General features: G+C 29.4%; 3 protein-coding genes across 3 annotated transcripts; 2 read left to right on the forward strand and 1 right to left on the reverse strand. All coding sequences in view use genetic code 12, as the record gives it.

Moving 5' to 3' along the window:
- Positions 1-1,958: 1,958 nt before the first annotated feature.
- On the forward strand, positions 1,959-3,506 carry CAALFM_C402510WA (uncharacterized protein; the record flags this gene model as incomplete). Its single annotated transcript, XM_715408.2, has 1 exon — positions 1,959-3,506. The coding sequence occupies one exon, from the start codon at positions 1,959-1,961 to the stop codon at positions 3,504-3,506; it is 1,548 nt and encodes a 515-aa protein (XP_720501.2).
- Positions 3,507-3,576: 70 nt separating this feature from the next.
- Positions 3,577-5,052, reverse strand: CAALFM_C402520CA (uncharacterized protein; the record flags this gene model as incomplete). The annotated part of the gene is made up of 1 exon (XM_715406.2): positions 3,577-5,052. The coding sequence occupies one exon, from the start codon at positions 5,050-5,052 to the stop codon at positions 3,577-3,579; it is 1,476 nt and encodes a 491-aa protein (XP_720499.2).
- Positions 5,053-6,843: 1,791 nt separating this feature from the next.
- ARG83 (Arg83p) lies at positions 6,844-9,768 on the forward strand (the record flags this gene model as incomplete). Its single annotated transcript, XM_715405.2, has 1 exon — positions 6,844-9,768. One exon carries the CDS (start codon positions 6,844-6,846, stop codon positions 9,766-9,768), a length of 2,925 nt encoding a protein of 974 aa, XP_720498.2.
- Positions 9,769-12,115: the final 2,347 nt, after the last annotated feature.

Below are 12,115 nucleotides of genomic sequence, written 5' to 3' on the forward strand. Positions count from 1 at the left end.
TTGAGGTATAACCATAAAAAAAGGGACCCTTAGATTCAATTATTTTATCTGTTCAACTAATAGTTTGCCTACTTGGTATGAGCAATAGAGATAGAGTATTATTACCATCATTGTTACAACCAGCTTATTCTATACAATCAGATTTGGTGATATTCATGCTTTATAGCTTCTGGCCCAAGGTTTATTACCAGTATATGTCGTTGAAAGAAAACCCACCAGAAAAAAAAAAATAGGGGTCATTACCGCGTGTGGGAAATAAATGGTGAAGGAAACAATGCTGGCTTGGGGATAATTTAACTAATTAATATAAGCTACACTATGAGTTGTTATTTTTTTTCAGACACTAGACAAAAAAAATTTATAACCGACATTTTAGACTAAACATGAAGTGTGGGGTAAAGGAAACAAAAAAAAAAGCACAAGAAGAAAAGAGAGAGAAGTGAAGCAGACAGACAAACAGAAAACAGACAAACAGAAAACAGAAAACAGAAAACAGAAAACAGAAAACTCTTGGATTTTCAAGATTCATATACAAAACAATGTTAAGAGTTGAGTTGAGTGAAGCTTTTAATTAGTGATGAATGAATGACCAATATACTAATACATTAATAACGATTTTTTAATTTCTTGATGAGTGTATTCCTAGTTGGGAGTCTTCCAGATTTATATACACTTTACGAACCACCCAACAAAAACTAAATAGTACTCAATCATTGGGAGTTTCTTCACCCTTCTACTACAAGGACTTACTATGCCACTTCACGTATGTACCTGCTTTACCAATTATAATTTATTCAATTAATTCATCCCCTGGATCTATAAATATCGTAATATAATATACAATTCACATGACAAATGTAGATGGTTATTAACCAGATATCAATCTAGAATGATATAGTAACTAGGATATGACCGAACGGAGTTAATGAACAATCAAAAACTAATATTACAAGACAATTGAATATTTAGATTTCAATTATTATTTTCTTTCTTTTCCCATTCTTGAGATATTTGTCTGTATTATTTGGATTTGGGTCAACCCACCAACCCATCAACCCAACAGTCTTTTATTAATATTGTTATTCTTCCCAACTAAATCTTCTGTTTTTGAGAATATAGATATTAACTACAATTTGAAAGCAAATTAAATATACTCTTACGACAGGATATGAAGCCTTATTTTTTTTTCTTGGAAGTAAAAAAAAATAGTTTATTCTATTGTTAAACTATAAAGTGTTAGTTGTTAAGAGGCTGGCCTAGACTAGCCTATTGAAAGAAAGCGAGTATTACTAGGGGGCTATAAGGGTGTGGGGCAATAAAAAACAAAGGAGAAGTATAGATAGTTGGTGATTAATTAATATTTATATAGAAATTGCCCCTCCCCCAGATTATGGTCACAATTGCTTGGTCTTCTTCTTTTAATAATACAAGTTATTATTTCTTGTTGTTAATAACATTTTCAATTAAATCACACCAGTATAATGAGTAATAGTAGATCCACATAAATTTAAATGATAAAGATATTGAACCCCAAAATCGTATATCAGAATTAAAGCCAGTATATATATGTATATATACTCATCGGATTTATAAGTTTTGACATTATAGGCCATATTTCCGATAATCAATGTGTGGCTTACGCCTTACATGAAATTTTTTTTTTTTTTCGGATAAATTAGCCTTGTCATTTCTCATTTTTATCAAATGGGCAAAATGGGGGGAGGAAGGAAAAATTTAAAATCACAAACTTTATGTATCCTCCAACGGATGGGATCAAACTAATTATAAATACTTTATTTTCAAATCCTGATATATATATAAATATTCTACAAACCAACACGTGTATGGGAACAGTTAGACCTGTCAAAAAAAAAAAAAATTAAATTTGCGTTCTGATTTATTTTGATAGTTGTTATCATTCCCTTTCTTCCAAGTTGAATTAATGATATAGTTATAATATGAACACATCTACAACAATAACACCAAATGAATCAAATCCCCAAGAATACGGTCCACAACCTATAGAACTCACAACTACTAACAGTAAAGATGATCAACACAACGTCAATAATAATGATAACTGTCTTAATGAAAATAATCATTCAATAATCACACGATCAATCACACGATCAACCACTACTATATCTCATCAATCGTCGTCATTACATTTATTAGATGATCCATCTAAATTCCCTGATGGTTGGAACAATAGAGCCATGATAACTTTGTTTGGTTCATTTTTAGGTATGATTGGATCATTAGGATATGTGAATTCAGGAGGTGTTATACAATCATATATATCAACCAACATTTTAATTAATGATTCTCAATCATCAATTGGATGGATTTTTCTGATTTATAATTTTTTCGCCTTTGGAGGGATTTTAATTCTGGGGATCATATTTGATAAATTTGGTTGTAAAATACCGATTTTTGTTGGAGTGATAATTATGTTTAGTGGATTATTAGCAACGAGTTTTTGTCATTCTTTATATCAATTTATATTGGCTTATAGCATCTTAGCTGGATTAGGCACCGCGTTTGTATTTGGACCATTTGTTGCTTGTTTAAGTCATTATTTTTTACATAAACGAGCATTAGTGATTGGGATTTCTTATACTGGTGGTGGATTAGGTGGAGTGATTTACCCCTTAATGTGTCGATCATTATTTTCGAAAATAGGTTATGGATGGACAATGAGAATTGGTGCATTTATAAGTTTATTTTGTTGTGGTATAGGTTGGTTATTAGTAAGTGATCGACATGAAGAGTTTTCACCAGATTTAGAAAAGAAGAAGAAGAAGATTAATCAAGAGATTACCACTACTTCAAGTAACAATAGTGTTATTGATCGAGTAGAAAATGAATTTATTAGTATAATTAAAGAAATTTTCCATTCTATTGATTTTAAAATTCTATACAAGAATTTACTATTTACTGTATTGGTATTTGGATTATTATTTAATGGGATTGTATTTTTAATTTCAATTGTTCAATTACCTTCTTATGCTATATCTCATGGGTTTTCTGAACAACAATCATATTTATTATTAGTAGTATTCAATTCATTTAGTATCCCAGGAAGAATTATTCCAAGTTATTTTGCTGATCAAGGGTTGGGTCGTTTCAATACTTTTTGTTTAATAAATTGTTTTTCATTAATTGCCTTTGTTGTTATTTGGTTACCATTTGGGAATCATTTAACCGCATTATTTATCTTTGCTGGATGTTTTGGATTTTCTAGTGGATCAGTCCTAAGTCTTACTGCTAGTCTTGTGGCTCTGATTGTGAAAACTTCTGATGTTGGTAAAGGATTAGGAACAGCTTTTTTCATACTTTCAATTGCCGATTTATTTGGAATTGCAATTGCTGGAGCAATTGCTAGTGGTAGTAAACAAAGTTATAACAATTTAGTTTATTTTTTAACTGCTTGTGCAGCAATTGGTGCTATAGTAAGTTTTATATCTCGATATCTTTATGGTGGGTTTAATCTTAATAGAGTTTAATACAATTCATGACGAAAACAACAACAATAAAAGTTAATAAATATAATCATGGTTTTTCCTAGGTTTCCATTTATAAAAAGTCTATTAGGGTGTCGTTGGATCTAGTAAATCCTTCTAATGTTACAGCATGCAATCTTGCTAATGGACCTCTCATCATTACTTTCCATAATGATCGTGATAAACAAATTTCAATGATATCACCAGGACTAAGAGAAGGAGGATCATTTGTTTCCAGAGATTTATTGGTCGTCATAGTTTTGTCACTCTTATCCTCTTTGGAAACTTTTCTCTTTTTATTAACTTCTTTATTTGAACCGTCTTTGTTTTTTGCTTCCTGTTGTTTATCTTCTTCTTCTTCTCCTTCCTTATCTTCTTCTTCTTCCTCTTCTTCGATACCTAATATATCATTTACCCAATTTGAATTCATTTCTTTTCCATTAATAAATGTTTTTGAATTAGTGAATCCAACGAAAAAAAGTAAACCCTTATCATCTTTAAGAACTTGACTAAAATAATCTTTAAATACTTGATGTAATTTATGACATGCTTTGTTAGTCACTTTTAACGTTGGCAATTTAGTTGATTTATTCAAAATCAATTTGATTTCTGATTGACAATCAAAATCTTTAGCATTTAATTCAAATATTAAATCTCTTGTCATTTCATCTTTAATATAAGGTCGATAATACGTCAATGGTAATTCAATATTGTAACTTGTTGACGGATTTTGTAAACCTTTACGAGATATATCATTTAAATTAATGACAATTTCATTACGAAACGTGATTTTGAATTTAATTAATCGTTGTTCCAATTCCAAAAACCGATAATATCTGGCCTCTTTAATTAACAATTGTCGATGTTCATCATTCATTATAACCAAATGATTACCTCGGAAAAATTCCAATAAATCAGCAAATAATTTACTTGAACGATTACTTACTGGAGGGAAAGTTTGTGGAGGTGGACGTAACATATTATTTCTTTCAATTATATTAATATTATCAATTAATAAACGATCAAAATTGATTGTGAAAAAATTAGGATTATTCCCTGGCATATTGATTAATGATTTAGGAATTCTGAATCGTTCATTACCAATTATGGCAAAATAATCATGTTTATTTAAATTTTTTTGTAAATTTTTTAATCCAAAATAAAAACAATCTAACCATAAATTCATAAATATATGATCATTTTCAATATGAATCAGATAACCTTGTAAATGATTATAAATTTTTTCAAATATTTGAGGATCACGATCGAAAAATAATACTTTTTCTTCATTTTCAGGTTGTTGGAAAAATTTTGTGAAATAAGATGGAGCATCAGATGATAATGAAAGTCCGCTTAATCGATATAATCTATAACCCACTTGAATTGAATATATTTTTTCATGGGGTAAGATTGGTGGAACTTCCGGATTATATTCCTCGGAGGATTGAACCATAAGTGCAGCTTCTCTTGATGAAGGAGGAGGAGGAGGTGGTGGTGGTGGTTGGGAATTTGGAGCTTTAGATTTAGATGTTGTTGTTTGTTTTGACATATACAGTAGTAGTTGGTTAGGTGTTGAATGTGTTGAGAGGGGAAAGTACCAAATGAAAATTCTTTTTTCCTCTTTTCTACCTAACTAAAAGGATAATTGACTTGTTTATATACTAATCAAGAAAATGCCTTGACTAATGACGATGATGACGGTACTGTTGATATGGATGACGATAACGTTGTTTGAAATATTAATGTAAGATATTTCTTTTTTTAGTTTATGTACGGTTGTTGTTGTTATTTTTTAAGTGTTGTTGCTTGGTTATGAAGATCTTTTTGTTGTTGTTGATGTGGTTATTTGCCCAGCCGGCCCCTCACAGTAACAAAAATGCGATTACTAACGTCGATGTAATAAGAAAGAAAGAAAGAACAAACAAACAAACCAAAAAAATAAATGTGGCCGGCCCGACTAAAAAATGGCTCACACAACTAACAAGAATTACTACTAATAGTTGTGACTAAAGTAAAACTAATACTAACAAAATAGATAATTTTTTGGTTTCAAGATTCTTTACTAATGTTTACTAATAAAAAGAATTTTCTATTTAGTGACTCAAAAATTCAATTTTGACACCGTCACAAGTAGTTATTTTCAACATTTAACATGACGAGAGCGGTCAGTAATAAAATGATGTTGCAACATTCTAGACCCTCGAAAAGAGGTCATGAATAGAACTCAATGGATAAACTTTTGCTAGTCCACGGTTATTTTTGTTTAATTTTAAAATAATCAGGGTTATGCAACCTTTAGGTGGCAATTATTATTAGATTATATATCTCATAAATAAGAATGGCTACTCGGGACTTTTTGAATTAGAAATACCACTCACTCACTCACTCCTCCTCCCAAATAGGAATGACTTAAGACAAGAACGATTACTAATGAAATTATTTATCCTTATTGCATATCTCCTGAGAATTGTTGTATCGGCAATCAAAGTAAATTAAGTTCTAGAAGGATCGTGATGAGAGTTTAAATGACTGTTGAAAGAATTAAAATTGATGCAAAACGGAAAAACGAAAAAGAAAAGAAAAAAAAAAAGATTGCACCGGAAATGCAAGAAAAAAAAACCTTCGGAAATGCCAACAAATAGGAACAAAACCACCCAATTTACTAACATCAGTATAATATAATCTTACAGTACAATTCATTAAGCATGACTAGACTCAATTGCTGTGACACTTTCGGCTTTTTAAAATAAATCTAGACTAAAAAACAACCGTATCATGGTTAGGTTTTGGGAAAAAGATTAAGGGGAACATTAATAAGCTTACCGATGTCTGGCTGACCTTCAATATCCATGCAACAATATTCCAAGAAATCGATGACTCCAAAGATCATTCACAATTAAACAAAATACAGTTAGTCAATTTCTTTCTAATCTATATTATTCTTCTTCTCCATGAAAGCCACCCTTTTCTTGGTTTCTCTTCTACCTTTCTCGTCGAAGCCGTTAGAGCTTTAAAATCACAATACTATTTTTATTAAGTGGTGCGGCATTCACCCAAAAAACCTCCTTGCTTAGTTTGGCTTGGGTTTTGATTTTGTTCAACTCTTCTTCTTCTTCTTCTTCTTCTTCTTCTCTTTAACCCCCCYCCCCAGGATAGTCGTGCACTGTTATCAAAAAACGTCTTTTTTTTTAACTTCAATTTTCTGTCAATTGTAGTTTAAATGAAAAAGGAGGGGGCTGTTATTAGAAGTTTCATCAACCAACACTATTACCACTACTATATTCATATCATTATTTATAACTATTCATATAATTCTATAAATTAATTAAAACCAACATATATGGCAAGGAGAAAAGGTCGTACATTTGAAGGATGTTGGACATGTAGATCGAGAAAAGTCAAATGTGATTTAACCAAACCTCAATGTAATCGATGTTTAAAATCAAATCGAATATGTCAAGGTTATGAAATTAGATTAGGATGGTGTCAACCAATGATATATGATCATAATGATACTACCAATAATGATACTTTTAAATTTTTAAATAATGAAGAATTTGAAAAAGATTTAGATAATTTTCAACGACGAAATGTTGAATTAGTGAAATATCCTAAACATATGAAATATGAAACTTATGAACAATTAAATTATATTTTGAATCAATTTGATAATCTAGAAATGATGAACCATGATAATATGAGTAAGAATGAAGATAAAGATAGTGAAAATGAAAAGGAATTTACTATTGGACCATTTAAATGTATCAAATGGAAGAATATAAATACAATGAATTTCAAAAAAACTTCTAATAAAATTATGAAAACCCCACAGAAATCCCAACCTTTAATTAAACCCCAGAATGAAAGTGTTACCCTGAATAAATCTAGGATAAAAACAAAGACAAAACATTCAACTAACACAATTAATGATACCAAAATATCTAATCTTAAGAGTAATAAAATAACTAATGGTAATATTAATGTTTATTCAGATTTATTAAATTTTGCCAAATTAACTATTGTTGGTATAAAAGGTCCTAAATATAATATAACTGATCAAACCATTTATCATATATTTGAACCAGAATTTTTCCCTAATGTTGATTCTGATGATGATTGGTTAATTGATATTAATGAATATCTTGATCAATTGTTCCAACAACAACAGAAAAACCTACCAAATTTATCTAACGGTAATGATGGTTGCAGCGGCGGATTGATAATAACTCCATTATTACAAAAATTATTAAATAATTTTATTAATCAAAGTAATGAAATTTTGAATTTTAATCGAATGGGATTTCAATTTAATTATATTGATATTTTTATAATACCATTTATACAACGAATTTTTGGAGAATTGATTTGTTGGGATTTCAATGATATTAAATCTACTCAATTAAATAAATCTTTATTAATATCACAACATGGGTCAACTGATGATAACCCCAATGATTCAGAAGAAGAAGAAGAACAAGAAGAACAAGATGATGATGATGATGAGATAGGGGATAAGAATATTATTAATATCGATGTTATTTTCCGAAATATTAAATTAATTATTGTTTATTTAGTTTTATCATTATCTTCATTTCAATTATCAACACCAATAAATAATCGATTTAATTTGGATGATTATTTATTATTAAGTATTCATTTACGGAAATTAGCTATGAAAATGTTGAATTATCATCTTGATGAATCCGATACAATAATAGAACAACTTGAACAAGAACAAGAAAAAGAAGAACAACTGCAAAATACACGTTGGAGAAGGAATTATAATTTAGTGAATGATTATTCTTGTTATATATTATTAGCATTAATATTACAAATTGAAATTGATACATATTTATCAATATTTGAAAATTATGAATTGATTTATGCCATTGGTGATTTTATAATTGAAAAAACTAATCCTAAATCAAAAAGCAGTAGTACTACCACCAGCAACACCACCACCCCCAAAAAGAAGAAGAAATTGAGTCCATTATTGAAATTATTAATTAATATATTTAAAATTAAATATATTTTTTATGAAAGTACTCATTCGATAAATTTATTTAATTATCAAATAAATCAACAAGATGAAGAAATCAATTATCGAGATTTGAATGAAAATTATGATTTAATAAGTACTTCAAGTTTAAGTGATAATGAAAATGAGGAGGAGGAAGAAGAAGAAGAAGAGGAGGAAGAGGAGGAAGAAGAAGAAGATAAACGACAGATTAAACCGACAATAAAGAATCTAATTATATCTAATGATTCAATAACTACATCATATGAACCAATGTCATATACTATTAGTTTTAATAAAGATAATTCCAATAGTTTGAACAATGCAAAAACCAAGAAACAACAACAAAAAACCGACAAGACTATTAAAACTGGAAAAGAAAACACCACCATCACTACCACTACTACTGTTGTTGGTGGTGGTAGTGGTGGCGGTAAAAAATTTATACCAGATGATAATTTCACTAATGAATTGGATATTAATTATATTTATTTAATGTATGGCATACCTAAATCATTAATTGATTTATTTTATGAAATTATTCATTTAACTAATCATAAAAACATTTTCCATCGTCGTAAAGTATTCCCAAGAAATTTCCCGAAAATTTGTGCTGAATTTGAAGATAGATTAATTAATTGGTCAATTGATAATGATCTGAATTGGCAATTAATATATACTCCCATCACCATCACCACCACCACTAATAATGATGGGTCATTTTTGGAATTATTACGATTGAATATTATATCATTTCATCAAAGTTTAATAATTTATTATAATCAATTATTGAAAAAAAATTGTAAATTAAAAGATTATCAAGATTTAATAGAAGATAATTTAAACAATTTTCAAAAACTATTATCTCATCATAAACAACAACTGAAGCAGAAGCAGAAGCAGAAGCAGAAACTTTTCTTTAAACCTTTGATATGGATATTATTTATAATTGGATCAAGTACAATTAATCCATCAATTCAAAATCAAATTAAATCAATTTGGCAATCAATTGAAAATGATTATAAATTTGGTGTAGCTAATTATTGGCGATGTAAACAAATATTATATGAAATTTGGAATCAACGAGAAATTAATAATGATAATAATAATAATAATCATAACAATAATAAATCTATAATAGGTAATTTAGGAAATCAAACCAATAACAAGAATGATACTGAGGGTGATGAAAATTTAGGGTTTATGAATATGATTAGAGAATATGGAATTGTGTTAAATTTAGGATAATAATAATAATAATAATAACAAACAAACAAACAAACAAACGAATTATTTATTTATTTACTTATTTATTTTTATATACGGGAAATGAAACACGTAAATTACAGTGTATATTATTATATATAATGAAAGAAATAGAGTAAAGTAATTCTAAGTATCTTACTACTGTTGTGGAAAATATAGCCCTGATGAACTAGTTATGTTTTATCTCCCAATAATCATCACCACAACCAACCAACCAACGAATTTCAAAATGAATAATCTTAAAATGGAATTGGAATCTTGAACTTTTTTTTTTTCATCAGTAAACGCTTATGTATCAATTTATGAGACAATGTTTTTCCGAGACAAAATTCAAGTTGAGTGTGTGGAGAGGGAGGGAGAGATGTTAGAAACAATCACACCACCACCCCCCTGCTGTTTCTCCCCTTCCCATCTAACCATCTAGTCGGCAAATTATCCATTTCGGAATAATTCAACGTTAAAAGCACATAAAAGTATCAAAAACGCCTCTAGATCAAACATATGGCGGCATATATATATATATATATATTATTTTGATTTGCCGCGAGCAGTAGAAGTTATAATTGAAGGTAAATCCGTCTCCAAATTTTTCCTGCTGCATTTCCCACCACTCCCCCACCACTCCCCAAAATAAAGAAAAACTCACACAATAATTTAATTCAATTGCCTTTCCCTTTTTTTTGGAGGGTGTGAAAAAAAGTGGGGGATAAACTAAATAGACTTCCTTTTTTTTTTCCCAATGGGGGGCACTGGCGTCGTTGTTGGTGGAGGAACATTCTTCCCTAATTTATCCGAAATGTGGAGTTGGAGTTGGAATCTTCAAGTTTTAATCACTTTCTCTTGTGGAACGAATGAAACAAATAGCTAATTTGATAGTTATAAATGTTGTTGTAGTACATCTAAGTAACTAACGATATCAATATATTAATTTCAATCTAAACTATTGACAAATTTTGATGCATTGTATAATAATAAATAAATCCTCCTACATATAATATAAAATCTCAAGCAACGTGTACTTTTGGACAAAAAAAAAAAAAAATTTACGAATTCTCGGAATAAATCAGGTCATGCTTAAAGTTACCACTTTTATTGATTGAATCTTTGCTTTGCCTTGGTAGACAAATCTCATATCTTTAACAAATTAATTATCTCAAGTGCTCGTAACCAGATAACTCAGCAGCAACAGCAGCAGCAGCAGCAGCAGCCACTACAAATGCACCGCCACCACCTCCCCTATCTTTCCATTATTGTTACTGCTATTTAGCTGAGAATTTGAACAATAAAATTCCTATATAGGTAGGTAAAAGAAACTAAAACAGTTGTTGTTGTTGTTGTTGCTTACAAACACACAGCTAAGCCATTTATCAAATTATACCGAACACTAGGTAGCAAGGATTTCCACTTTCTAATATCTTTGTTCTCAGACATCCATGTTATCCTTCTCTTATTGTCAATTTCTACAAGATAAAGTCATTCGGATAATATAAATTAAAGGAAATATCTAAACACACATTTTAGTTTTACTTCTTTACTACCATACAACATTGTATTCTTGAATTTTAAACAACCCCGGAGAAAAAAAAACAAACTAATTAAACAATGTAGATAATCAGCAATTCAAAGTCATTCTTACGCCTTTTTTTATTCATTTTAATGGCCAGTTTTTTTTTTAAATTATTTATTTTCATATATTTTAATAGAAGAGAGAGAATATTTTTTTGAAAAGTGGATTTATGCAAGTAAATGTATTATCATGTAAGTATCTGCGTGACACATAATAAAAAAAGGGAACCCAAATTGAGTTATTTGTGTTAACTAAGTCGATTGATGCGAGGATAAATTATGCTTTCATCCACTCACCACCTCATCACTCACCCAGAGAACCCACCCACTCGACTGTCACAGATAACAACATAGATACCAGTTTATTGCTCTTATTGCAAGCAAACCTGAAATTTGAAATTGTGACTAAAAACAATAGGAATAGGAATACAGAAGCAAAAAAAAAAAAAAAAAATTGCAAAACAAAGGAACAATAAAATTAAAAATCGTTATCAATCAAACAAAGAGACAAAACAAAATTTAAATAACAATAAAATCAGGTGAAAATAGTAACTACTACTACTAATACAACAACAGACGGAGACGGAAATATAACTATAGTTAGTTAGTTATTATAAGTGAGAGAAATATTAACAGACGGAGATACTATCATCCCCCAGTGTAAATCGTATTTCTCTTTTGGTTTTGGCTCCAAAATAAACGTGATTATTAAAAATCTATACGGTACACCACGGAAACAGTGTTTAACATTGCTGGTATAAAT

Source organism: Candida albicans, chromosome 4 (assembly GCF_000182965.3).
Source record: "Candida albicans SC5314 chromosome 4, complete sequence".
Classification (NCBI taxonomy): Eukaryota; Fungi; Ascomycota; class Pichiomycetes; order Serinales; family Debaryomycetaceae; genus Candida; species Candida albicans.